General features: G+C 43.0%; 1 protein-coding gene across 4 annotated transcripts in view; it reads right to left on the reverse strand.

Moving 5' to 3' along the window:
• Positions 1 to 17,354: 17,354 nt before the first annotated feature.
• Positions 17,355 to 27,567, reverse strand: part of STK40 (serine/threonine kinase 40) — a 69,494-nt gene continuing 59,281 nt past the window's right edge. For 3 of the 4 annotated variants that reach the window (XM_033955390.1, XM_033955388.1, XM_033955391.1), the window contains 4 exons: positions 26,579 to 26,723; positions 24,842 to 24,961; positions 24,224 to 24,308; positions 17,355 to 21,059 (listed from right to left, as the gene is read on the reverse strand). In XM_033955390.1, coding sequence (XP_033811281.1) covers positions 20,817 to 21,059; positions 24,224 to 24,308; positions 24,842 to 24,961; positions 26,579 to 26,723 — 593 coding nt within the window. In that variant the 3' untranslated portion in view covers positions 17,355 to 20,816. The remainder of the gene's footprint in view (positions 21,060 to 24,223; positions 24,309 to 24,841; positions 24,962 to 26,578; positions 26,724 to 27,567) is intronic. The other variant, XM_033955389.1, reaches the window with a different exon arrangement.

The following is a 27,567-nucleotide window of genomic DNA, read 5'->3' on the forward strand; positions in this document are numbered from 1 at the left end:
TGAGGGTATATTTCAGATACTCATATACCCTTCAGCATATCCTCCAAGACCTCGGCAGTACCGCTGCGTGAAACACAGGCTTTTTCACACACAGACTTTGGCACCCAAATCGTCACTGGCCTTGTTTTTAATTCTTTTGTTTTATCTTAATATTTTCATTTTATTGTAATTATTCTTCCATAAATTATGTTTAAGTTAAGGTAATACTCATCTCTTGTATCAACCCAGCAGAGGGATTTAAGTTCTGACATGGAACTATGTTTCGCTGTGGCTTTTTCAAGGCAGTTCCCCTAAAAAAGAATAATATTTTTCAACCACTATGGCAGGGGTAGGGAACTCTGGTCCTTGAGAGCCGTATTCCAGTCGGGTGTTCAGGATTTCCCCAATGAATATGCATGAGATCTATTTGCATGCACTGCTTTCAATGCATATTCATTGGGGGAAATCCTGAAAACCCGACTGGAATACAGCTCTCAAGGACCGGAGTTCCCTACCCCTGCACTATGGGCTATTTTTACTAAGGTGCGCTAGCTGAAAAATTACCGCCTGCTTAAAAGAAGGCGGTAGCGGCTAGCACACGTTAAGGCCCTAATGCACCTTTGAAAAGGATCCCTATATCTTTTGCCATCAACCTAATAGCATAATATTAATCATCATTCTTTGCTTTTTACCTTATGCAGCCGAATTTGTTAATCCCAAGTCACTGTTTTAAATTGAGAGCAACATGGCCGCGGCTTTTTTTGTTTTTTTTATACGTATCACGTCATTACATTTCAGACGTCAATACTGACGTAATTGCTAACATACCTAGCTCTGGGGGAAGCCCTGTCAAAGAACCGCAAGATAACAGCATTTGGTTATAATAATTTAGAATTTGTTTAAATAAGAGTCATCCACTCTATCTCCATATTAAGTCCTTTAGGGTTCACTGAGTTCAAATAGTAGATCTATTTTTGTTCTAAAAAAAAATTTAATTTTGCTTCTTCAAATGGTGAAATCCGGACATCTGGTAACCCTATCCATTGCCCCAGGTACAAAATAAGTATTTGTGCATATGTAAACTGTATATAAGTCCCATTCTCCTTCTCTCTTGCTGTTACAGAGTTGGGAGACTCTGGAAGAAAAGCACCAGAGATACCTGCGGAGGAAGGGCATATCCCACCCCTGTCTACACACACCTGCTTGCTTCTGTGTCTGCCACAATGAATAGGGAAGGCGGGAAAGAAAGACTTTTTCTTCTTTTTTTTTTAAATTTGAAAACACAGTAGGTGACAGACCTCGCAAATCCCTTCTCTCGCAAGAGGCATAGACTAAGGAAGGATATGTCGTCATACTCCAGTTCCTTAATCCACAGAAAGGAAAAGAGACAGATCAGTGGTTCATGTAAAAAAAAATCAAAACAAAAAACAACCTACTCTGTAATCCTGAATGGAGAATGACATGGGGACAAATTTGCCCCCGTTCCCACAGGAACTCAATTTCTCCGTCCCCGTGAGTTTTTGTCCCTGTCGCTGCCCCATTATCCTGTAAACTTTGTCTTAACTGCACAAGGCTCGAATATTTATAATTTTAAAGAGTTTGAGGCTTGTGCAGATGAAGATGGAGCTTGCAGGAATGAGGCAGGGACAGGAAAAGAACTCGCTGGGATGGGAAAATGGGTTCCCGTGAGGATGGGGAAAGGTTTGTCCCCATGTCATTCTCTACTTGGGAGAACAGTATAGAAAATTGAATAAATAAATAGTGCAAAAAGTTTCAGCCTCTGAAAACCAGAGCTGGTATTGTGACATCATAATGCCTCATTCCACCAATAAGAGCCAACCTCATCAGTGATGTCACAATGCTGGATTGTCCGATACTTGGCTCACTTTTACTACATTTTGATTTCAAGAGTGGTGGAGTGTAGAGAATGACACACGGATAAATTCGTCCCCATCCCCCACAGGAACTCAATTTCCCTGTCCCGTCCCCATGAGTTTTGTCACTGTCCCTGTCCCATTCCTGTAAGCTCTGCCTTAACCACACAAGCCTTGAACACTTATGATTTTAAAGTGTTTGGGGCTTTTTGTCCCCGTGTCATTCTCTAATCCTGTCAACAAACCAAAAAAGAGGGACTTTAATAGGTATAAATCCTTAGAACCTAGAAGGTGCTCAGAACCATATGATGGTAAGAAAATCACAAATCGGGGACACGCCCCTGTAAGTGTTTTCAGTAGTCTATTATTGCACCATCTTTAGTTGGTAGAAAGGTTTTAACTGTGTCTAAATAAATATTGAAGAGTGTTCATTTCTTTATGAAAAAACGCAAACTCCAATGAATTAAAGTGCAAGTTGTTTTAAAAAAACTTAGCTTGAAATGAAGGTAAGGTCGTTAGGAAGTTGTCTCACTCCAGCGGGTCCTGACGCGTTTCGCCAGTGGCTTCCTCAGAGAACCTCCTCACACTGGCTGTAATAAGTGAATAAAACTCCTTCCATACATGTTGATTATGGGCGAAGAGTAAGGAAGGAGTTTTACTCACTTATTACAGCCAGCGTGAGGGGGTTCTCTGAGGAAGCCACTGGCGAAACGCGTCATTCCTTACATGTTGATTATGGGCGAAGAGTAAGGAAGGAGTTTTACTCACTTATTACAGCCAGCGTGAGGGGGTTCTCTGAGGAAGCCACTGGCGAAACGCGTCATTCCTTACATGTTGATTATGGGCGGAATGTAAGGAGTTCTTTTAAAACTCCGGCTTTTATTTATAAATTATTAATCCCTTACACAACGAATAGAACACTAAGATCTACAGAACAACAATTATTAACAATCCCATCTCTTAAAATCATAAATACAAGACGCCAATTTTTCTGTTACTGCACCCCAAACCTGGAATTCTTTACCCTACCACTTGAGACAAGAAATCAATTTAGAAAAATTTAAAAGTAACCTGAAAACTTTTTTATTTAATGATGCCTTCATAAATCCACAATAATTTCATTATAAAATAATTCCAAGACTCTGTTTTACCCCTCCCTCATGTACCTTCCCTAAATGTTTTCCACATCTGTATATTATATTGTAACTTCTAGCCCTTCTCTTTCCTATGTGTGTCTAGTATTGTTAAATTTGTCATCAGTTTAGTCAACATTCTTTAATGTATTAATTTTTTATATTGTAATTTTATTATGTACATCGCTTTGAATTAAGATAAAGCGATTAATCAAACCTAAATAAACTTGAAACTTGAAACTTGAAGGAGTTTTACTCACTTTTTACAGCCAGCGTGAGGGGGTTCTCTGAGGAAGCCACTGGCGAAACGCGTCATTCCTTACATGTTGATTATGGGCGAAGAGTAAGGAAGGAGTTTTACTCACTTATTACAGCCAGCGTGAGGGGGGTTCTCTGAGGAAGCCACTGGCGAAACGCGTCATTCCTTACATGTTGATTATGGGCGAAGAGTAAGGAAGGAGTTTTACTCACTTATTACAGCCAGCGTGAGGGGGTTCTCTGAGGAAGCCACTGGCGAAACGCGTCATTCCTTACATGTTGATTATGGGCGAAGAGTAAGGAAGGAGTTTTACTCACTTATTACAGCCAGCGTGAGGGGGGTTCTCTGAGGAAGCCACTGGCGAAACGCGTCGGGACCCGCTGGAGTGAGACAACTTCCTATCGACCTTACCTTCATTTCAAGCTAAGTTTTTTAAAAACAACTTGCACTTTAATTCATTGGAGTTTGCGTTTTTTCATAAAGAAATGAACACTCTTCAATATTTATTTAGACACAGTTAAAACCTTTCTACCGACTGAAGATGGTGCAATGATAGACTACTGAAAACACTTACAGGGGCGTGTCCCCGATTTGTGATTTTCTTACCATCATATGGTTCTGAGCACCTTCTCGGTTCTAAGGATGTCTACCTATTATAGTCCCTCTTTTCTGGTTTGTTGATTGGTTCAGAACTTTGGGGACATTTGTTGCCAATCCTTTACCCAGCATTGTGATTGGGACTCTCTAATCCTGAACACAAGGCCTTATCCTGCTTTCGCCCACTACTTATGAGGAATTTCGGAAACGTCTGAAAACACACCTGTTCCTAAAGTATCTAGACAACTGATCCTCTCTTCTCTCTCCCCTCTATAGCGATTAACTTGTTCTATTGATCACTCTCTCCTCAAAAATGGATTTCCTGTCCTATTAACCCTCTTTCTTCCTCCCCTCTTAAAGTCAATCAATTTGTACCTTTGCTTAATCTTTGTAAACCGCATAGAACTTCACGGTATTGCGGTATATAAGCTGTTATTATTATTATTATTACATATTCAGTGAAGTCACACCCCACTTGTGACCTAGAACACCCAGCACCATCTTCCTTTGCTTGTCACCAAAATTAGATTTTGGTTTTATTCTATCTAGAAGGTAAATATTTAACTGTTCAGTTTAAATTTTAACAGTTGCTTTAGTAAGAAATCTCCTTAGCTGTTCTCAGTCATACAGGATGAGTTTTGTAGTTGGGGAATGTATAATTTTGTTAATGTTTTCCCCCTTTTAATGGGTAACTGGGAGATTGGAAGCAATTTGCAAGAAGCAGCACGCTAAAATGCTTTCCTGGTCGCACTTCAAGTTGTGTCTCTGGCCTCACCTCTGTTCTGCTTCTGAAATGTCCTCTGATTTGTAAATGAGTCATTAACCTCCTCCTTTTACGAAACCTTAGCGCAGTTTTTAACGCCAGCCCTAGCGGTAACAGCTCCGACGCTCATATGAGGTTTAGTAAAAGGGGGGTGGGGGCTAATATCACTTTGTATAAGTGACAAGCTTCCCTGTAATAGCCAAACACACATGTGATGAGGCAGATCCCAGCCCTTTAAAGTTCTGCTTCCTTAAAGAGGATGATTTTATATGAGCGTAAGCTTCACCAATTTTCCACCCCATGGAATGTACACAGACACATTTCTGCATAGCAAACAGCAGAAGTAAATTTCCCTATATGCTTTATTCACATACTTAGCAAGCAAACTCTGTCCAGACCTACAAAGAGGCATAAATACGCTCAAGTAATGGGCCGCGAAATGGCAAATGACGTTCAACGTGGATAAGTACAAGGTGATGCATGCCGGTAGAATGTCCGGAGCTATATTCGGAGAGAGACCCCAGGAAAGAGACTTGGGAGTACTTGTAGACAAATCAATGAAACTGTCCGTGCAATGCACAGCGGCGGTGGCGAAAAAGGTAAACAGAATGCTAGGAACAGATCTGAAAAGGTTATCATGCTGTTATACTGGGCCATCGCACGCCCCCACCTGGAATACTGTGTCCAGCACTGGTCGCCATACATGAAGAAGGACACGGTACTACTCGAAAGGGTCCAAAGAGCGACAAAAATGGTTAAGAGACTAGGGGAGTTGCCGTACAACGAGAGGCTAGAGAAACTGGGCCTCTTCTCCCTAGAAAAGAGGAGACTGAGAGGGGACATGATTGGAACATTCAAGGTACTGAAGGGAATAGACTTAGTAGATAAAGACAGGTTGTTCACCCTCTCCGAGGTAGAGAGAATGAGAAGGCACTCTCTAAAGTTGAAAGGGTATAGATTCCGTACAAACGGGGCGGTACTTGGAAAGACCTCCCAGGAAAAGGACTTGGGAGTTCTGATCGACAAGTCGATGAAGCTGTCCACACAATGTGCGGCGGCAACAAAAAGGGCAAACAGAATGCTAGGAATGATAAAGAAGGGGATCACAAACAGATCAGAGAAGGTTATCATGCCGTAGTACCAGGCCATGGTGTGCCCTCACCTGGAGTAATGCGTCCAGCACTGGTCGCCGTACATGAAGAAAGACACGGTACTACTCGAAAGGGTCCAGAGAAGAGCGACTAAAATGGTTAAGGGGCTGGAGGAGTTGCCGTACAGTGAGAGATTAGAGAAACTGGGCCTTTTCTCCCTCGGAAAGAGGAGACTGAGAGGGGACATGATCGAAACATTCAAGGTACTGAAGGGGATAGACTTAGTAGATAAGGACAGGTTATTCACCCTCTCCAAGGTAGGGAGAACAAGAGGGCACTCTCTAAAGTTGAAAGGGGATAGATTCAGTACAAACGTAAGGAAGTTCTTCTTCACCCAGAGAGTGGTAGAAAGCTGGAATGCTCTTCCGGAGGCTGTTATAGGGGAAAACACCCTCCAGGGATTCAAGACAAAGTTAGACAAGTTCCTGCTGAACCGGAACGTATGCAGATAAGGCTGATCTCAGTTAGGGTGCTGGTCTTGGACCAGAGGGCCACCGCATGAGTGGACTGCTGGGCACGATGGACCACTGGTCTGACCCAGCAGTGGCAAATCTTATCTTCTTATGTTCAGCCTTACCCTGGCCCATCTCCACCCATTACAGATAAATATAGGTGATTACAGGTCTGAACAATTTTTAAAAGACGCTTATCTGGTTAATATTTGAGTATCTGATGTACCACTTTAGCAAATGGCTTTTAAAATTACCCCCTCCTCCCAAAATCTTACCCTACGAGGTATTTTTTTATTTATTCAGTTTTCTATACCATTCTCCCAAGGGAGCTCAGGACAGTTTACATGAATTTGTTCAGGTACTCAAGCATTTTTCCCTGTCTGTCTTGGTGACTCACTGCTTGCCCTGGATCAGTAGCATGGAATGTTGTTACTCTCTGGGATTCAGGAATTTTGCTATTCTTTGAGATTCTGTATGGAATGTTGCTATTCTTTGGGTTTTGGCCAGGTACTAGGGACCTGGATTGGCCACCGTGAGAACGGGCTACTGGGCTTGATGGACCATTGGTCTGACCCAGTAAGGTTATTCTTATGTTCTTATCTAATGTACCTGGGGCAATGGGGGGATTAAGTGACTTGCTCAGGATCACAAGGAGCAGTGTGGGTTTGAACCCACAACCCCAAGGTGCCAAGGTTGTAGCTTTAACCACTTTGCCACACTCTCCTACTATCATCATTCTCACTGTTGTTTTTACATGAATGAACCTGAGACATCACCCTCCCCCCCTATGGTTTCTGTGCTTTGACATCTTGATTACTGCTTAGTGACAAAAGGGAGTGTCTTCCTGGTCTTCTGGCCCCAAACTACGCAGACTGCATCTTTTATCCTGTAAGAAATCTCTCTCACAGGAAAGACTAAAATACACAGAATATTTTTTTTTTCCAGGTCCTAAAGGGTTCCGAATTTCTACCCAGCCGGTTACAACGTGTGTTCCCATTGGAACAGCAGCACATTGTTTGCAAAATCAATTTAGTAGAAGAATTTGGCCTGCCTCTGCCAGCTAATATTTCAACGACCCGGCTATGGATTATGCTATTATGAAGCAAGACTTTCTTTGCTATGGATTTGAGGAACAAATAAGGGATGCTTGCCAACCCTTCGTTGAATAAGAGTTCGATTTTCCCAACAGAGGAGTTGATTCAAGCCAGTATGTTCAGATGACTGCGTGCTAACTTGTTAATGCTATTGCAACCTGGTATGCCACTATCACTACTGCTTGGTCTGAATCAAAGTTGAGGTGACCTTGTGGTGAATAAGGCCACAATTATGTTCTAAATCAGTGGTTCCCAACCCTGTCCTGGAGGACCCCCAGGCCAGTCAGGTTTTCAGGATAGCTCTAATGAATATGCATGGAGCAGATTTGCATGCCTGGTACCTCCATTACCCCCAATCAAGGAAGTCAAAAGAACAAAACTACACGACGGCCTCCTAGCCACTCAAGCCGCAAGACTGGACAACCAGATCTCCAACTTCTGATGACCACCCCAGACTATAGGACGTTCAGAAAGGAAATAAAAACCATACTTTTCAAGAAATTCCTGAAGCAGCAATAACATCACGACCTCTTAGCAACTCTAAAACTGACATTAGACCTACCCATTACCGCACTAATAATAACAAAAGAACCTCCACTGCGACCACCTATTAATTCTTTTACAAACCACCTCACCCACAACAACACGTTAAATGTTTATAAGATCTACAACTTACCTCTCTAGCTAATCATTGTAACTCTACTTTTTTAATTAACCTTTTGTAATCCGCCTTGAACCGCAAGGTAATGGCGGAATAGAAATCCCTAATGTAATGTAATGTAATGTAATATGCAGATCTCTCTCACGCATATTCATTAGGGCTATCCTGAAAACCCGACTAGCCTGGGGGTCCTCCCGGACAGGGTTGGGAACCACTGGTCTAAATCCCACCCATAGCCCTGGCCTACACGGGTGGTACAATTTTCTTGGGCACAACTGAAGGTCAATGAAAAGCTAAAGCATTTTTCAGTGTTATTGAGATCCTACACAATAAATGACAGGGGTCACATTTAGTATTAATCTTTGATTTTTCACACGCCCTTTTTAAAGAGGAAGGTCATACAGCTGCTGTACCCATGTGCTTCCCTGTTGAACCGTACATGCTGTGTCCAGAGGGACTCCTCTGAAGTGAGAGAGATGCCATTGGCTCCTGACAGTCCCAGGTGAGCATGTACCCAATGCTTAACTCTAGACACAAAAGGGCAGGGGTAAGCTGAGGAAATGCCAGAGCAGACTAACACGAAAGATTCCCTCCTATCTGTGCCCTTCTCTTCAACTGCCAACTCCAGACTCCGTCCCTTCTGCCTTGCTGCAGGGTATACTTGGAACAAGCTGCCTGAATCCCTACGGCGGGCTCCGTCTCTGGCAGTGTTCAAGGCCCAGTTAAAAGCTGACCTCTTCGAGAGAGCTTTTGACTCCTAACTCCTCTCACCTTGGGTTCTGCATCCATAACCCTATATGTCATGTCTGTCTGTCCAATTTAGATTGTAAGCTCTTCCGAGCAGGGACCTTCTATAAATGTCAAAATGTAGAGCGCTGTGTACACCTTTCAGCGCTATAGAAGTGATAATTATCTGTACAGCTGCCTGAGCTGTCTTACTTACTGGTTTTCTCCCCATTTCTACAGCCTCCCACATTGCTTTGCTAAAATAAAATGTGTTCAGATGAATCCGATTAGGCCCCTAGATCCAGGAAGGTGGGCCCAGCTCTCTCTGCGTATATTCTTAAACAGCAAAACTATTCTTTCCGCTCCAAACCCTGTGGGGTGAGGGCTATGTGATCAGCATTGGTTCTCTAAGAGCCCCAATTCTAATTTTCTTTTGGCTTGCCCACCTCCATCCCTTAATTCATATATCTCGAGATTTGCATATGTCAAGCACTTTGGCTGTTTATGCAGATGCTCTTTAAAATGGACCAATAGCATCCTCTGGTGGATCGTTGGAAGAATGCAACATGAAAATAGGGATCACTTTACTTTTGGTGTTCTGCTTAAAACAAGATTCCTAGGCCTGGACCTAGACCAGTGGTCTCAAACTCACAGCCCAGGGGGCACATGCGGCCTGCCAGGTACTATTTTGAGGCCCTCGGTATGTTTATCATAATCACAAAAGTAAAATAAAACAGTTTCTTGATCATATGTCTCTTTAGCTAAAAATTACAATATTATTATTAACTCAGCCAAAAGGAAAGATTTATGAACTATAAAGAGTTTTACCTCATGCAAAATTGTCATTTCTTTAATAAAAATACTAGAGAACAAAAAAGAAGAAACAAAGCCTCGAGCTACTATGAAGAAAACAGCAAAAAGAGGCTCTTGAGATGTCACAACAAACAAAGGGATACAAGTCTTTTAGTGGAGTAAAAAGCAGGGGTGAACAACGCCGGTCCTCAAGGGCTGGAATCCAATCGAGTTTTCAGGATTTCCCCAATGAATATGCATTGAAAGCAGTGCATGTAAATAGAGTTTGTTATAAGGGAAAACACCCTCCAGGGATTCAAGACAAATTTGGACAAGTTCCTGCTAAACTGGAATGTACGCAGGTGAGGCTGGACTCATTTAGAGCACTGGTCTTTGACCTGGGGGTCGCCACGTGAGCAGACTGCTGGGCACGATGGACCACTGGTCTGACCTGGCAGCGGCAATTCTTATGTTCTTATCAAAAATAATTTAAAATTTTTTAGTTTGTGAGCACTATACAGGCACTGAATACTTCTCTATGTCGTTTAAGGAAACAGATAACTTGCCTTGAAAAAGCCCAATGTGTTAGGGCGAAATGGGTCCCGTCAGACATGGCACATGATATAGAATAGGAATAGTGAACACCATTTAACACGCTCAAAACTGCAAAAACTTGTTTTTATTGTGGCTAGATCTTGTTCCATCCAGTTTTTTTACAGTATGGTACCCACATCATTGCTCTGCAGTACAGAATGACACGGGGACTAATTTGTCCCCGTCCCCATGAGTTTTGTCACTATCCCTGTCCCATTCCTGTAAGCTCTGCCTTAACCGCACAAGCCTTGAACACTTATGAACACTTATGAGGACGGAGCTTAGGCATTGGTGGAATGAGGCATTATGACATCACAATCTCAGCTCTAGAATGTTGCTACTTAGGATTTTAAAGCGTTTGAGGCTTGTGCGGATGAGGACGGAGCTTAGGCATTGGTGGAATGAGGCATTATGGCATCACAATCTGAGCTCTAGAATGTTGCTACTTAGGATTTTAAAGTGTTTGAGGCTTGTGCGGATGAGGACGGAGCTTAGGCATTGGTGGAATGAGGCATTATGACATTACAATCTGAGCTCTAGAATGTTGCTACTTAGGATTTTAAAGCGTTTGAGGCTTGTGCGGATGAGGACGAAGCTTAGGCATTGGTGGAATGAGGCATTATGACATCACAATCTGAGCTCTAGAATGTTGCTACTTAGGATTTTCAAGCGTTTGAGGCTTGTGCAGATGAGGATGGAACTTGCAGGAATGGGACTGGGGCAGGAAAAGAACTCGAGGGGACGGGATGGGAAAATGAGTTCCCATGGGCTGGAGAAAAATTTTTCCCATTGTCATTCTCTACTCCGCAGTCTGGAATGCCAAGTCATCGCATTTTAGGACAGCAAGGAAAAGTGAGCTGCACTGAACGATCACTGTGGAGGATATCTCATGTAAGTACAAGTAAGGGCCAGCTTAAAGGCACTAACAGCTGGATCTGCATTACATTGTCTTTCTTCCTCCTTCTAGAGACAAATCTCCGTTATTATTTAATACATTCTTATATGAGGGGATCCACAACTCTGTATGAATAGATAAGGGTATCTAAATTGTACTTGATGTTGTATTCAGCCTGTAATGTTTCAAAGTGAAATTATTCAACTGCGTGGTTGGCTGGCACTTGAAAATTTTCATGCAGCTATTCAATAACTACAGTATGGCATGTCTGCAAAAACCCATTTATATTGGGGAAACCAAACAGATGGCTCTCACTTGTTGAACAGAGAATAAAGGTTGAGGATCTTAAAATTATGCATGGTTTATAGCTGATATTTGCGGTAATATTTATTTAAAACATTTATAGACTGCGTGGAGGGGCATAATCAAAAGGAACGTCTAAGTCTGTTTTCATCTAAGTCGCAAGGCATACAAAGTAAAAAACAGCTTAGGACACATTTTCGAAAAATACATCCACTTTTTTTTTGTTGTTTCGAAAATCGTCTAAGTATACGTCCTGTCGATCTGATCGTCCAAGTCGCTAAATCGTCCATCTTTATACCACATTTTCGTCCAAGTCAAAAACGCCTAGAACAAGCCCTGTTGGATGTGGGAGGGGTATGCAAAGTGATGGACTGAACACCCAGACATGGCACCTAAATAGTGGGGTACCTTACAGGGCACTGCTGCCATGGCTTCTCCTCACTACAGCTCTCTTATAGGTCATGGTAAGCCCCCCAAACCACCTCCAGAATCCCCTAGACCCACTTATCTACCACCCCAATAGCCTTTATGGTTGCAGGAGCTACTTATATGCCAGTAAAAAAGGGTTTTGGGAGTGTATAGGAGAGTGCACATGTTTCAGTATTAATGCACGGATTACAGGAGCTTATGGGCATTGGTCCTCCTCTCCATGGGTCCCTAACCCAACCCAAGATGGCTTAAGACGCCTCTGTGCAGTACAACTAGGCTTTCCTATGCCAGGCTGCCAAGTGATGATGTTCTGGAGGCACAATTTTCAAGTTGTGACTAATATTTTTAGGGGGGGGGTTGGTGATCACTGGAGTAGTGTGTGGGGGTCTGTATTATGTGTTTGCAGTGCTTATCTGGTCACTTTAGGTGTTTTTTTGTGGTTTAAGTCACAATGTCCAAATTCCGTCGATCCTGGGCTATATAACTTTCGGTTATACATGCAGTACGACTAAGTCTAAGCCGGTCCACGTCCCGCCTTCGACACTCCTCCTGAAACTCCCCGTTTAGCTTTGGTCGTTCAGCGGCACGATGAAGGCCTAGGTCGTTTAGAAATACGTCCAAAACCCGTTTTTATTATTGGCACTTGGACGTATTTTGATAATGTTCATCCAAGTGCCGACTTAGGCTGGTTTTTGGACGTTTTTCTCTTTCGATTATGATAATAATATCCAAGTGTTTTCCAGCAGCAAACATTCATAAAATTGACTATAAAACATATTAACATAAAGTGGCCTTTGGGGTAGTGACTGTGAGCAAAGATCGATTTTTTGATTGCATAAGGCTGTGCGTGAAGGGCTTTTAAATCATTAGAACCTATTATATGTTGTCATAATGGAACAGACCAAAGGTTCATCAAGCCCACTATGCTGTTTCCAACAATGGCCAACCCAAGTCCCAAGTACCTGGCAGAGATTGTGATGTCATAATGCCTCATTCCCCCAATGTCTAAGAGCCAGCCTCAGCAGTGATGTCACAATGGCTTGATTGTCCTATACTTGGCTCACATAAGAACTGCCACACTGGGACAGACCAAAGGTTCAGCAAGCCTAGTATCCTCTTTCCAACAGTGGCCAATCCAGCACCTGGCAAGATCCCAAAGATTTCATGCTGCTTATCCTAGGAATAAGGAGTGGATTTTCTGAAGTCCATCTTAATAAGGACTAGGAACTTTTTATTTTTTTGTAAATTACCTAAATCTTTTCTAAACCCTGCTAAAATCCAACTGCTTTCACCACATTCTCTGGCAACAAATTCCAGCGTTTAATTCCACATGACAGTTCTGAGCTCTTCTGGGAGGACGGGATATAAATCCAAAGAAAGAAAGAAAGTGAAAAAATATTTTCTCTGGTTTGTTTTAAATTTGAGAAATGAATTTTTATCAGGGATGGAAATAATGACATACAATCAGGGTCCTTAACTTGCAACTTTGAAACAATGGGCTTAATTTATTTCTCAAGTTACACCACGCTGTACTGAATAACTGGACTGACATAAAGGTTAATCAAACGAGCCTCAGACATGCAAGCAGGACACACAAGTCCAAGCGAGACAAATTAAAGCCACATAGGGCTTACAGTCTGTTAATCATAGGCTCCTTTTGCATTCGGGAGAGCACAGTAAAAAAACCCAAAAAGAAACCCAACTCAAAACAAGTTGAGAAAAGCCTGGGCTCATACCCAAAGGCAGAGACAAAAACACAGTGTCCACAGCAGGACGGTGGACTTGGCGTAGTTGAAAAATCAAAACAGTTCAAAGAGGATTAGTGCTTAGCTTAGAACACCAAATTTCTTCCTCGGTCGGCTTCAGTAGAAAACACACGCTGGTGAAAAAAAGGCTGTAATAATCCACCACAAGGGCCCGGATTCTATATAGGACACCAGGGAAGGGCATCCTATACAGAATTGGGCCTAGGCCCACCCACAATAAACCCAATTCTGTAATCAATGTCCATGTTACAGTAGACGTGGCTGCTACATTTAATCGCGGCAAGGGATCTCCCTGCTGCAATTAGTATAGCGGCCGCCAGTCTCCCCCCCCCAAACGAACGAGGCAGGAGGGATGTCCAATCCTTCTTGCCAAAAGACCCCTCACCCCCCGATGATCATGGCAGGAGAGTGCCCAACCTGTCCTGCCTGATGACTGCCCACCCTTTCCTGAAGATCGCCAGCAGGATGCCCAATTCCTCCTGCCGGACTCCCCCAGATCCCCCTTGATTCCCAAGGCCAAGGCTTCAAACTGTCTGTTGAGGACAACATCTACTCTGCAATCCTGCACGTCCTTTAAAATGACACCTCCCTCACTAGGCAGGGAAGTATGCTTGGATCTTGGTTTTCTTCCTATCTCTCTCATCATACCTTTAGCGTATGTTACGGTGGATCCTCCTCCGTCTCCATCCCACTGTCTATTGGCATACCCCAAGGCTCTGTCCTGGGCCCTCTCTCCTCTTTTCCATATATACCCACTCTCTTGGTACCCTGATCTCCTCTCGTGGCTTTCAATATCACCTTTATGCCGATGACTCCCAGATCTACCCCTCCACATCAGATATCTCTACAGTTCAAGACCAAATTTCAGCCTGCCTGTCAGACATTGCCGCTTGGATGTCTCACCACCATCTCACACTGAATATAGCTAAAACAGAACTCCTTATCTTTCCATCAAAACTCACCTCCCCCCCCCTCGCCGTTCTCTATTTCTGTGGATAACACTATCCTCCTCCCTGTCTCATCAGCTCACAACTTTGGGGTGATCTTTGACTCCTCTCTCTCCTTCTCTGCTCAGATCCAACAAACCGCCAAATCCTGTCGCTTCCTCCTCTATAATATTACTAAATTCCATCTTCTCTCTGAACACACTAACAAAACCCTTGTCCACGCTCTTGTCACCTCATGCTTAAGACTACTGAAACATACTTCTTTCAGGCCTCCCAAGGACCCGTCACTCACCTCTTCAATCCGTTCAAAATTCTGCCGCACGACTCATATTCCGTGAGAGCCACTATTCTCACATAACCCCTCTCCTCCAATCACTTCATTGGCTCCCCGTCCATTTCTGAACACAGTTTAAACTCCTGGTGACTTACAAGTGCATTCACTCTGAAGCCCCCCAATATCTCTCCTCACTTATCTCCCCCTAAGGTCCCCCCCCTCCCTCCCATGATCTCCGTTCATTGGGCAAGCCCCTCTTATCTGTACCCTTCTCTTCCACTGCCATCTCCAGACTCCCTCCCTTCTTTTGCCGCTCCATATGCCTGGAACAGGCTGCCTGAATCAATACAACATGCTCCATCCTTAGCAGTATTCAAATCCAAGCTAAAAGCCCACTTTTTTGAAACTGCTGTTAACTCCTAACTCCCACTCACTGCTGTCAGATACCTATATCCACTGTATCATTTCCTCTACCATTATCTCCCCAAACCTGAAATGTCCTGTCTAAATTAGATTGTAAGCTCTTCTGAGCAGGGACTGTCTATTGCAGGGATCTCAAAGTCCCTCCTTGAGGGCCGCAATCCAGTCAGGTTTTCAGGATTTCCCCAATGAACATGCTTTGAAAGCAGTGCATGCACATATATCCCATGCATATTCATTGGGGAAATCCTGAAAACCCAACTGGATTGCGGCCTTCAAGGAAGGACTTTGAGACCCCTGCTCTATTGTGTTAAAATGTACAGTACTGTGTACGCCTTTCAGCGCAATAGAAATAATACATAGTAGTAGTAGCAGCACTACCTAGAGAGGACCAGCAGCCTTAATGGTTACCTAATGGGCCGAGAAGCAGGTTTGGATCCCCACTCCAGCTCCTCGAGACCCTAGGCCAGGGGTAGGCAATTCCGGTCCTTGAGAGCTGGAGCCAGGTCAGGTTTTCAGGATATCCACAATAAATATGCATGAGATAAGATTTGCATCTCAAGGAGGCAGTGCATGCAAATCCATCTCATGTATATTCATAGTGGATATCCTAAAAACCTGACCTGATTCCGGCTCTCGAGGACCGGAATTGCCTACCCCTGCCCTAGGCAAATTGCTTAGGGACAGAGGAAGTACCCCCCATATATGCTTTGGTTGCACCACAGGAAGGCAGTATATTAAATGCAATACCCTTACCCTATGAGTGAGGTGTTTCTGGTGGAACCTTTTGTGGATAGCTCCCCCCGATGCAGCTGTGTGGCAGTGCATTGAACATTAATTTCTGCAATCTCATTTTTTGCTATGGTTTGCGGTGCTTTTCGGCAGTCTGATCCAATTGCCAGGCTTGATGATGGACATTGGATTCACTTACATTCACACAATTTCTTTTTGGTAGACTTTGAATTCTACTTGACTCTACAGAAGCCTCAAGAGTGGCACGGTCTTATCTTCTGCGTCATCTGGATATAGTTTGTACCCTATCATTGGTTGTCCTTTGCCCACCTAGTATAATACAAGGCTGATTTTAATCAATATAAGACAGTGATCACAAAGCATATACCAAATCCAAGGCTCAATAATAGCATTGTAGTTTTTAAATGGCTCTTGCGTTTTTCAGGATTTCTAACTAAAATTTGAGCAGAGTTGAAACCTGCTGTGGGGCAGACTTTCCTTCCTTTCTATTTCCCTACCAAATTAGGCTAGAGAGAACAGTGCACCTTCTTCACTCTCTGTGTGGATGAATGAGTCACTGTTATAGTCTTCCTGGAACCTGTACATAATTCTAATTAAATTGAACAGATGGGCTTGTATCATGACTCCCTCTTGAAGTTCCAATTCTTTTTGAATAGCAACCCCTGTGAAATGGTTCCTTTTGCACGTCGTCTGTATTCACCTGGACTAACCTGTGCTTTTCAGCTTGACTCTGTAAGCAGCTGGTTTGCGGCTTACTGCTCAAAGCAGCCTTGTTGGTTCAGCAAATTTACAGAAGCTGTCTCAGATTTGAACTACAAAAATTCCATCGCCTGAAGTGTTTTTCTCAAAAATTAAAGTCTGCCGTGCTCCACATTACCTGAATGCTAACTGCTGTGCAACTTGTGTAAGTATTTTAAGCGGCACTCCTGCTTTCTTAGAAATAGCTCTTCATGAAACCTGTGCTTAAACAGTGTGGTGAAAGTCCATGCCTCAATGAATGAGCTCATACCAAGTGAGTTCTCTTGTTGATAGAGCACCTGCAAGTATTTCACAAGGGTGAGAGCTCCCCTATCAGAGACATGGTACAAAAGCTTGCAACTCCCTCCAATATGACAGACATTTCATCAAAAAAGGAGGGGGGGGGAGACATTCTCCCCATAGTAAAAGTCCTCTACTGTGCAATTTTAGCTTTGAGGTTCCACAGGAAGGTGAACATATGGCTGAGATTCATATATATAACATATGAAGCATGATAAGTTACACAGGTGCTTCCATGGGTATTTATAGCAATTCTCTTCCTGGCATTAAATGCACGTTTAACCTGTTCCACTGGAATTCTATAAAAAGTGGGAACCTACTTTTTTTCTGTAGACCAGGTACATAAATGTAGAGATGCTATTACACCTGCCTTCCCAAGCTGAATTCTCAATAGCAGAGCTGTTCTCTCACAAAAGAATGACACTTTCCTAGATACATGACTCTCACACAGTGCTATTTCTACATTATGAAAGTTTTTATTGCTGACATGCAGGAATAAGGGTTGATGTAGTACAAAAATATGTCTTTTATACAAATTTTTTTTTTTTTTTTACAATCCACATTTTTAAATTGTACAGCATGTCATATGTTCAGACCACTCAAAAGCAAATTGAGCAGCTCTGTGATGAGAGAGAGAGGGGACACCCCCCGGCCCTGCAGTCGCTTTCCAGTTTTCAATGCAAGTGCACGACCACGATGGGGTGAGTTACTCATGACAGGATACACAAACTAGAGAATGACACGAGGGCAAATTTGTCCCAGTCCCATAACCGCACAAGCCTCGAACACTTATGATTTTAAAGCTTTGAGGCTTGTGCAGATGAGGACAGAGTTTGCGGGAATGGAGCAGGGACAGGAAAAGAACGTGACAGGAATAGTAGTTCCCACGGGGGCGGGGAAAAATTTGTCCCCGTGTCATTCTCTAATAAAAACAAATTAGTTTGGTTCCCCAGAATATTGCTTTAAAATGTTTTACAGAAAGAAACAGAAAAGGGATGAGAAAGACATAGAGCAGCTGCTCTCTTGAAGCTCAGCCTGCAGGGCTGACCTTGGGTGATCTTCTTTCCCCAGTGGGGCCCAGCACCACAGCTACTCTGGCCCTGATCTTATCCCAAAAGATTCTGGTTTCTGTAGTACAGATTGCTGAGTAAATATAGAGTATGAGGTCGCATTGGGATGCTAGAAAAACAACTGATTTGGACAACATTATATAATAGCGTGGGCTTCTTTGTATGAATAAGATTTTTGTTTTTGGAAGATTAATTCTCCATGCCCTAGTCCATTCAGATTAGATGCAGAGAGAATGTGTGTGTGAGGTGGATGTGAAGGTGGTGGTGGTATCACTTTTTCCTACATGACTCTGGACTCTAAAGTACACAGTCCAGGGGCAGCTTATTTCATGCCCAGTCTACAAATGTCTGCTGGCTGGGAAAGGGAGAAATTTGAACATACATACATACAAAAAACTACCCCCAAAAACCCTACGATAACCACATCACTGAGTCTTACTGTTCCCTAGGGCAGATACCCAGCCAGTCAGGTTTTCAGGATTTCCACAATGAATATGAAGGAGGCACTGCATGCAAGTCTCTCTTACATTCGTTGTGGATATCCTGAGAACTTTACTGGCTTGGTGTGCCCCAAAGACTGGGTTGAGACCGCTGCCTTCAAGTGTCCCAGTGCAAACATGACCCAGTCAGCATCACTAGCTAGGAAATCTAAGATCCTGCTGGCAGGGACAGGTGAAAACTCTGCTCAACAGAAAAATGAGCTCTCCGATGGGCTTCCTGTTTCCTCCACTATATCCACTCTGAATGGCAACTTACAGCAGTGAGATGCCCAAGAGCAGTGGGTGGCTGTCTGCACTCAAAATCCTCCTTAGTGTTCTCAAAAGGTCATTTGTCAAGAGTTGGGCTCCAGCTCACCTGAAGAGCAGGAGACAAACAGAAATCAAGGTTGAAGGGAACAACAGCCCCCACTAGCATACTGTAGCAGTTGAGCTATTTCTGCTCAGCAAGCCTAAAGCAGAACCAGTGGCACACTGAAAGGTATGCTTGTGAAGTAGGCCCGATCTTTCTGCATCTCCGAGCATTCCAGCAGGCAGTTTTTGTTTCGATACAACTGTGAATCAAAATCTTACGGAAGAGCCTTCTGCACCATAATTGTGGCTCCTTGGGTTTAAATAAGCTACATGGTTACTAATACATGCCGTTTCAGTGATTTGGGGGGGGGGAGGGGGATAACTTAATGCATAAAGGAAGTAGTGGCTTGAAGCAAGGTGCTAACCCTCTGCTACACAATACAAAAAACAGCAGCACTAACCGAATGCAAACATGACCGGTCAGCAACTGTGTGTAGGTGAAAATGTCAAACTGATGGCTACAAATGCACTTAGTTTGCTCTCGGCTCTACATATAAGGGATGAGGAGACAGGGCAGTGGCTCATAAAACACCCATCTGCAAAGGGTAGGAAGAGAGAGATGTCCAACGCAGCCCTAGACTGAAGCTGTCATGTACCTTGAGGAGGAGTCTTGTCTTCCCCATCCACCTTGTAATGTCCTGCTTACAGAGAGAATTTGGAGGAAACCTCAAACTAACCAAGAACCACCACACAACCCTAGCACAGGGGACGGGTGGCAAAAGTCCAACCTCTTATAACCTGGGAGAGGTGAGCCATAGGAAACCGAAAGACATGCTGTTCTGAAGAACATCTTCACATTATAAATAGTTTATCTGTACCACAATGTACTGTGAAAAAAAACCCAAACATTAGAATTAATGCAAATTTACAGCACCTCAGATAAGCTACTAAAAAGTAAATCTCACATATCAGAAGCTGGAAAATAGACAGGTGGTAAAGTAATGCAGATCTAATAGACCAACTTTTCTGAAAGAAAATACATTTTCTTATTCCTCTTCCCCAAATTTCGAAGCAGTGGTCAGTGTGTCTAGTGTTTTAAAGTGATAGTATGTGCTCTCAGAGCACAACCACCAGGAGACAAAGCTCGACACTTAACATTTCATAGGAGGCTACTGGTGGGACCGGACAGGGGATGGGGTTCAGTAGGCAAACCACCCGAGGAATGTAGGGGTTATCAAGGAATCTAAACAATTTGTATAAGTAGTAATTATCTTACAGTTCATTTTGGCTCAGAAAAGAAAACGAACAAACAAATAAAACCCCTGAACACACACGTGCAAATACCCCACAAACCCATCATTCTCACCCTAGGAAAAAAAACAAAGTGTGTTTGTGTGTGTGTGTGTGGGGGGGGGGGAGAAAGCTGAGGCTGAGAGCTTCAGAAGTTCCTTCATGAACTCCCACATTGTCACCTGAGGATGCTCATTTGGTTACACAGAAATGTCTCTTTTGACTTAAAACTCAACTAAGGATGTCAAAGGGGACCAACGGATAAGGGAAGAGGGTCAGTCTTCTGGACATACCAAGACGACAAAGCTTATTCAAACCAGAGAGAGCAGCTGCAATCCAACACTAAACTTCAAATTCAGCCAGGAAGAGAATGAATGCACGTATGCTCAAGCCAATGCTTCTCTCTCCTTCGGCAGGCGCTCAGTTCCTAGACCAGTATGCTTAAGAGACGGAGGTAGATAATAAGCAGATTAGTTATCCCATGCTTCTGATTTGAAAACTGCAGCCTTCCTACAATGTCGACAAAGTACTTGTTGCTTTGTGAAGCAAGCTCGTGAAATTCCTTCTTCCTTCGCAGAGATCTTTTCCTTTTCATCTTTCCAGCAACGTTTGCGTCGGTCCTTAATAGAGAACTGGACAACCTGCTACATTTAATTCCTATCTTGGAACATCAATATTGCCGTTAGTCTTTATTAGAGGATGTGCACTGGGTGTACTGAGAATGTTATTGTGCTGTGAAACGTAACCCTACCCCATCCAGAGCCGTTATGTTCGCAGGTATCGCTGCGCTAGAATTGCAGCATCCAGGGGGTTCACGGGCTGTGCGTCATGGCCCAAGCGCCGCACGGGTGGGATGTTCCCAAAATGCCGCCTCTGAAGGAGACTCTTAGCTTCGTGGATGGTGTGCTTTTCTTCGGCTAAGAGCAGCTGCTGCCGCATATAATTCTCAAATTCGTACTGCGAGGATTCTTCCGTCACCTTTGCCTGCAGAAAACAAGACATTCCCATCTATAAAAAGGAGAATTGTAGAGCAGAGTTACATTTTGGCTTGGTACACCAGGGTCAGCATGCCAGTTTTATGAGCTGCATCCTCTCTCTCAAGGCAATGTGAAGTTTGTGTAGCTTAAAATTTGACTATGCTTGAATGACTAGTTCAAGATTGTGAAGGCTAATTTAATAAGCTGTCTTCACATGTCAGTGGGTTCTTATATTATAATGACTGGTACAAAAGTATAAACACAAAAATAGTTACCACAAAGTTTGTAAATGTTTAGTTGCAGTGTGGGAAGGTAAAGGATTAATACTAATTACATTAAATAATCAAAATTCAAGCCTCAAAGATCCAAAAACGATGCCATGTAACAGTGCAGACTTCAGAGTTTGCAAGTGCATGCGTAGATCATAAGATGTGATCACTTATGTGTATTTGCACCGCTCATGAACAGATGTAAATATCTATACTTGTAACATAGGGGTGATTTTTGCTGCTGACACAAGTTTTTTATAAAAGATGTGTTGGAACCTATGTGTCTTTATAAAAATAGCACTTAAGTGGGTGACCATCATAGAGATGAACCCTTTTAAAATCTGGGTCTGCTCTAGACCCCTAGTGAATGAACAGGTTAGGAAAGAATTTCAAGGGTACCCTTTCTTTGGGAAATCATTATCTATGCTTGTGCATGTTGCAATACACTTCTCCCTCCATATTCATAGAGGTTAGGGGCAGAGCCGGCCCGCTAATATGGAAAAATCCTGAATAACTTTTAGCACTGACTCTGACCCAGCCCCGCCTCCCTCAACTCTCCTGGTGGTCTAGCGGTGAAGCGGCGCAGAAGCAATCTTCCTACGCTCCCATGGCTCATGAGACTACAGAGGGAACTCACGGCAGCCATTTTTATTGATGGCTCTGCACAGGGCAGGAGCATAGAAAGTCTGCTCCGCTTCACTGCTAGACTACCGGGTAAGGTGTGGAGAGGACCGGGAGGCAGGCGGAGTGGGTCAGAGTCGGCCACTTAAAAGAAGGAAAGGAACTCAAAGTTTTCATGGCTCTGTGCCTTTACAACTTACAATTGTGGATCACGGTACAGGGCAGGAGTGTAGGAAGATTGTTCCTGCCCCGCTTCACCGTTAGGCCACCAAGTAGGGTGTGGAGAGGTCTGGGAGGCGGGGGTGGGTCAGGGTTTAGAAACTCACAAATAACTAAAGTCATGAGTCTTAAACCACGAATTTGGAGGGAGAAAATTGTCAAAAATATCCAAACGGTTACATGATAACAAGCTGGCTCTTAATACATCTAAAACAGAGGTTATGTTATTCCCATGCAGGGAGGGGAAGAAGTAAGGAGCCTGCATAAGCATAAATAAAATTATGCTTAAAGAAGTCATCAAGGTAAAGATAGTTGGGGTCATTTTGGATCAAAAATTGAATTATGATGATCAAATAATTTCACTTGTTAGCAACTGTTTTTATAGGTTAAGGCTGATTAGATCATTATCTGTATTTTTGGATGAATCACCACTGAATATTTTAATGTTAGTTATATAAAAAAATTGACTACTGCAATTGTTTTGTTCAAGGGAATAACCCTAAAAGAAATATGTAGACTGCAAATCCTTCAAAACACTGCAATAAAAATAATTACTAAATAGAAAAAATTTGATCATGTGACTCCTCCCCTAAAGGAAAAGCATAGGATTACATACAAAATAGCATTACTTACACAAAAAATTTTAATGAACAAAGCTCCTGCATTTTTAGAAAGGCTTTTAAATCCCTTATATTCCAACAAAATCTTTAAGATCTGAAGAAAAATCTCTCCTCCTAGTCCCTTCACTAAGACACATCTATTCAAGGAGGGACACGATCTTTTCTTGTCACGGCCCCTCAAATTTGGAATTCGCTCCCAATTAATTTAAGGGAAGAAAAATTGCTTAGTAAGTTCAAAGGTCTCCTGAAAAGCTGACTTTTTAAGGACGCCTTTAACTGACTTAATTGAACTCTAAATAATTAGGCTACTCTTTAGTGGACTAATAATGCTGTTAAGTGAAAATTGAGCAGCTAACCTTTTCTCATTCTATTCTTTCTTTACCCATGCCCTTTTATTTTATTTATAAATTGTATTTAATCCTCTTTTTTTTTCCCCTTCCCTGATGTATTGTGTTGGTCAAAAGTCATATTATTGTCTGGTTCAATCAATGTGTTTTTTTTACCCTGATTTTATTGTTATTTGTAAATCGCATTGGATTAAGATTTTGCGATTAAATCAAATTTTTAAATAAACTTGAAACTTGAAGAAGTGTACTCTATGTCCAAAAGGTGGCACTACCATCTAATACGAAAACAGGATATTGCCACCTCAGAAATCGATGTTACCCTCACACACTTTTCTTAAATTAATTTAACTAAAGCAAGCAATCATGTATGGCAACGCTCATTATTTTGCTACTTACATTAAGAAATAAATGGAAATAGTTAATATTAAAAAGTCTGTAAAAGGAAATTCTCAACACAGTAACATAGTAAATGACAGTCTGCCCAACAAAGTGGCTACAATTGTACTTGTCCCTTCATGCAGGTTACACCTCTCTATTCCCCATTTAAAGTGTGAAGGTCATTTAAGTTTTGCTCTGACTTCATCCTCCTCCTCTGAGTATATTGGGATCTTCTGTTTGTCCCACACATATTTGGCCACTACCACCGTCTTCATGAAAAATATTTCCTGATGTTGCTTCAACAGAAGCATGATAAATATTAACCTTCAGGTTAGAAAATGACATGGGGACAAATTTTCCCCCATCCCCGCAGGAACTCATTTTCCTGTCCCAACCCCGCAAGTTCTTTTCCTACCCCATTCCTGCAAGCTGCATCCTCATCTGCACAAACCTCAAACGCTTTAAAATCATTAAGGGGTCCTTTTATCAAGCTGCGGTAGGGGTTTAATGTGCATTAAGCAGGCGTTAGTTTTTTAGCCGGCTGCGGGGGTTAGCGCATGATGAAATGTCCGATGCGCTAACCCCGCTTGTGTGGTTAAGGCAGAGCTTAGAGAATGGAGCAAAGACAGCAACAAAACTCACGGGGATGGGACAGGGAAATGGAGTTCCTGCAGAGACGGGGACAAATTGATCCCCGTGTCATTCTCTACTTTAGGTAATTTTGCTTTATCAGATTCCTACCTCTGGAGAGTTTTCTGGGTTCACCACATGGTCATCAATATCTGGTACCACTTGCAAAGGGCCACTTAATGAGGACATGGATTGCCTGTCAGAAGTGAAAATGCATAGGAATTATTTTCTACATTAGGAAAAATCTGGCTTCCAGTACTCAGATTTCAAACTGTGTATGTGCATGTCAAGTGTCACACAGAACGTGAGAGCAGAATAAAAAAAATCACACTCAGTAGACTGCCCGACTTATCTTCCCTGTCTAACAAAGCAACCACAAGGTGGTTTCCAGTTGTGTCACCGTTGCATAGCTTACTCAGGCATGGAGTCTTCTCCCCTTGCCATTACAGACTCCGGTTATCGCCAACCTCTGCTAGGAGGCCGTTCCAGATACTCTGTTCCCTCTCTCAAAACAATATTTCCTTATATTTCCAAACCAAATTCATGTTATGAACCCTTGCCCAGATGTTTTTTTTTCCATGAGAATGGTACCTTCCCGGTTTGTACAGAGGTATAGGAAAGTGCCACAAATCTCTGATAAATCCTATTCTCTTGCGGTCTTCCTAACAATTTAGAATTGTGATCATTCAAATAAGCAGATGACATAAGCATTGCTGGGTGTGAGCTCACCATGAAGATATGATAGAACCAAGAGAATCCAGAACCTCAGAGGCTGTCAGGCGCTGTTGGGGATCTAAAACTAGCAGTTTTCGGATCAGACACACAGTGTTTTCAGAGACTCGGCCATCTCTATGAGGGAGATAAGAGAAAGGCAGCAAGATTATAGGAGACACTTGTCCCAGGTTTAAAGAACTATGTAATCACTGTTAACAAAAATTGCCAAATAACCACAATACCACATTAAAACATTCAGCCTGTGGCAGTAAAGGCTTGAAATCCAGGGTACATCCAGCCTCCAGCACTGAATATCTGTTTTACTACTGGAGATCTAGCTAGGTACTTGGGACCTGGGTTGGAAACAGGATCCTGGGCTTGATGGACCTTTGGATTGTCCCAGTATGGCAATTCTTATGTTCTTATGTGAGCAAAGTATAGAACAATTGAGCCATTGTGACATCACTGGTGAGGTTGGCTCTTAGGCATTGGTGGAATGAGGCATTATGACATCACAATCTCAGCTCTGGAATGTTGCTACTCTTTGGGTTTCTGCCAAGTACTTGGGACCTGGGTTGGCCACTGTTAGAAACAGGATACTGGGCTTGATGGACCTTGGTCTGTCCCAGTATGGCAATTCTTATGTTATGATTAGTGTGGCAATCCAGAAGTTAACCAAGCACCGGCCACATTCAGTTAAGACAGCTGTTTTATAGACCAAATATAGCCCAACTCTGCCCCCAGACCTCCCCTAACCTAGCTGGGTTATGAATGGCTGGCTAGTTGCGATATTAAGCAGTAGCAGCCTCGCCTGCCTAATTAAACCCCTTTAAATATTGACCCTCATCTGATAATGTATTCACCAACATTCCTTCTAATTTTGACTCTTCCTAAGGGGCTATGTGGGTTTTTATACAAACATAAAATGCAGAAAATGAGGTTACAGAGCTGTACAAATCAGGGGACACTAAGCCCAGGTGGATGAGCTATAAAAGTTATATTTGTTTAAAAAACCCTTAGGTGAGTAATCATTCTTTGGCTAGAACATCTGGACCGTTTGTCCTATCAATGAATTTGCAGAACACCAGGCTCATGGAGCAGGTGGTTTAAAGTAGCTTCTAATATTCTCACTGAGATACTGGCTTGCTTCTTCTTGTCCTCAGTTTCCTCTTCTGGATTTATTAGATACAAAAGCCATCCCAGGAACACATTGCGTTCTTACATTGTTTTGGGAATGCTTTAGTGTTAGCCCATTAGCAAGGACTGTGCTGGAAGCTCCCATGCAATCTTATCATAGAAGATGACCAACACAGTCAGTGTCCCATTTTATGATGCGACTGGCTTAGTAAAATCCAAACGGGATGTGGGGAAGAGAAGGACAATAATTTAGGCTTTCAGTATGGTCAAATAAGATACTCCTGGCACTGCTGTGGACGAGGCGAAGCGCTTCCTGGAGTTAAAAGGGTTAACAGCATATAAGCGTTTCCCATATTCTTTTTCATAACAAAGGAGGAGTGTGTGGCGCAGTGGTTGGATCTACACCCTGGGGTTGTGGGTTCAAACCCCGCACTGCCCCTTGTGACCCTGGGCAAGTCACTCAATCCTCCATAGCCCCAGGTACGTTAGATAGATTGTGAGCCCACCGGGACAGAGAGGGAAAATGCTTGAGTACCTGATTGTAAAACCGCTTAGATAACCTTGATAGGCGGTATATAAAATCCTAATAAACTTGAAACTTGTTTAGGTACTTACTCAGGAATGGTGTACTCTGCAGCTTTGATTTTTCGGAATAACTCTTGAGGTATGCTGTCATAGAAGGGGAACTGTCCATACAACATTGTAAACAGCACCACTCCTAATGCCCACATGTCGCTGGGCTTCCCGTGATAAGGCCGACCTGAGGGGGTGACAGACGGACAGTCAGCTACAGACTGCAAACCAAGCCTAACGTGAGAGACCATTCTTTTAGCAAGATGTTTTAAGTGACAGATTAGCTAAAATGAGGGAGAGAAACATTCCTCAACTCTACAGCAACCACCTTGGTACAGGAGTCATCCAGTCTCTGACTTTTGCAACCCTGCCTCCATTAATACCCTTGCTAGCTCCTTACTTTGTAAAAGGCTTCTTCTGTAAGTTCCCTATGTTGTATGGGCTCTTGTCTAATTATAAATCGCCTAAAACCTCTATATGTACAAATTAGATTAGATAAAGGACAAGAAGCACAAGTTACACGTTAGTTCCACCAGCTCTATAAAACGGGAACACCCTTTTGCTGGCAGGTTACAGGGCCACATCAGTCATTTAGCTAAGTTTTAGATCCAGAGCACGTGAACTCTATAATGACGTCTTTGCTTTCTTGGACAAGATTAACCTGCTTATCGTAGGTGAGGAATGCGAGAAGAGAAGGGAGGCTGATGCTCTACTGCAGTGGTTCCCAACCCTGTCCTGGAAGACCACCAGGCCAATCGGGTTTTCAGGCTAGCCCTAATGAATATGCACAAGAGATATTTGCATATAATGGAAGTGACAGGCATGCAAATCTGCTCATTAGGGCTAGCCTGAAAACCTGATCGGCCTGGTGGTCCACCAGAACAGGGTTGGGAATCACTGCTCTACTGCACATACCCTCGGTGGCATTGTAAGGGGAAGGTGGGGGGATGAGCAGTCCGCCCTGGATGCCATGTTGCTGGGGGCATCAGCACCCCTCCTTCTATTCCCCCCCTTGCTATATGCGCACCCCC

This window comes from Geotrypetes seraphini, chromosome 8, assembly GCF_902459505.1.
Source record: "Geotrypetes seraphini chromosome 8, aGeoSer1.1, whole genome shotgun sequence".
NCBI lineage: Eukaryota > Metazoa > Chordata > Amphibia > Gymnophiona > Dermophiidae > Geotrypetes > Geotrypetes seraphini.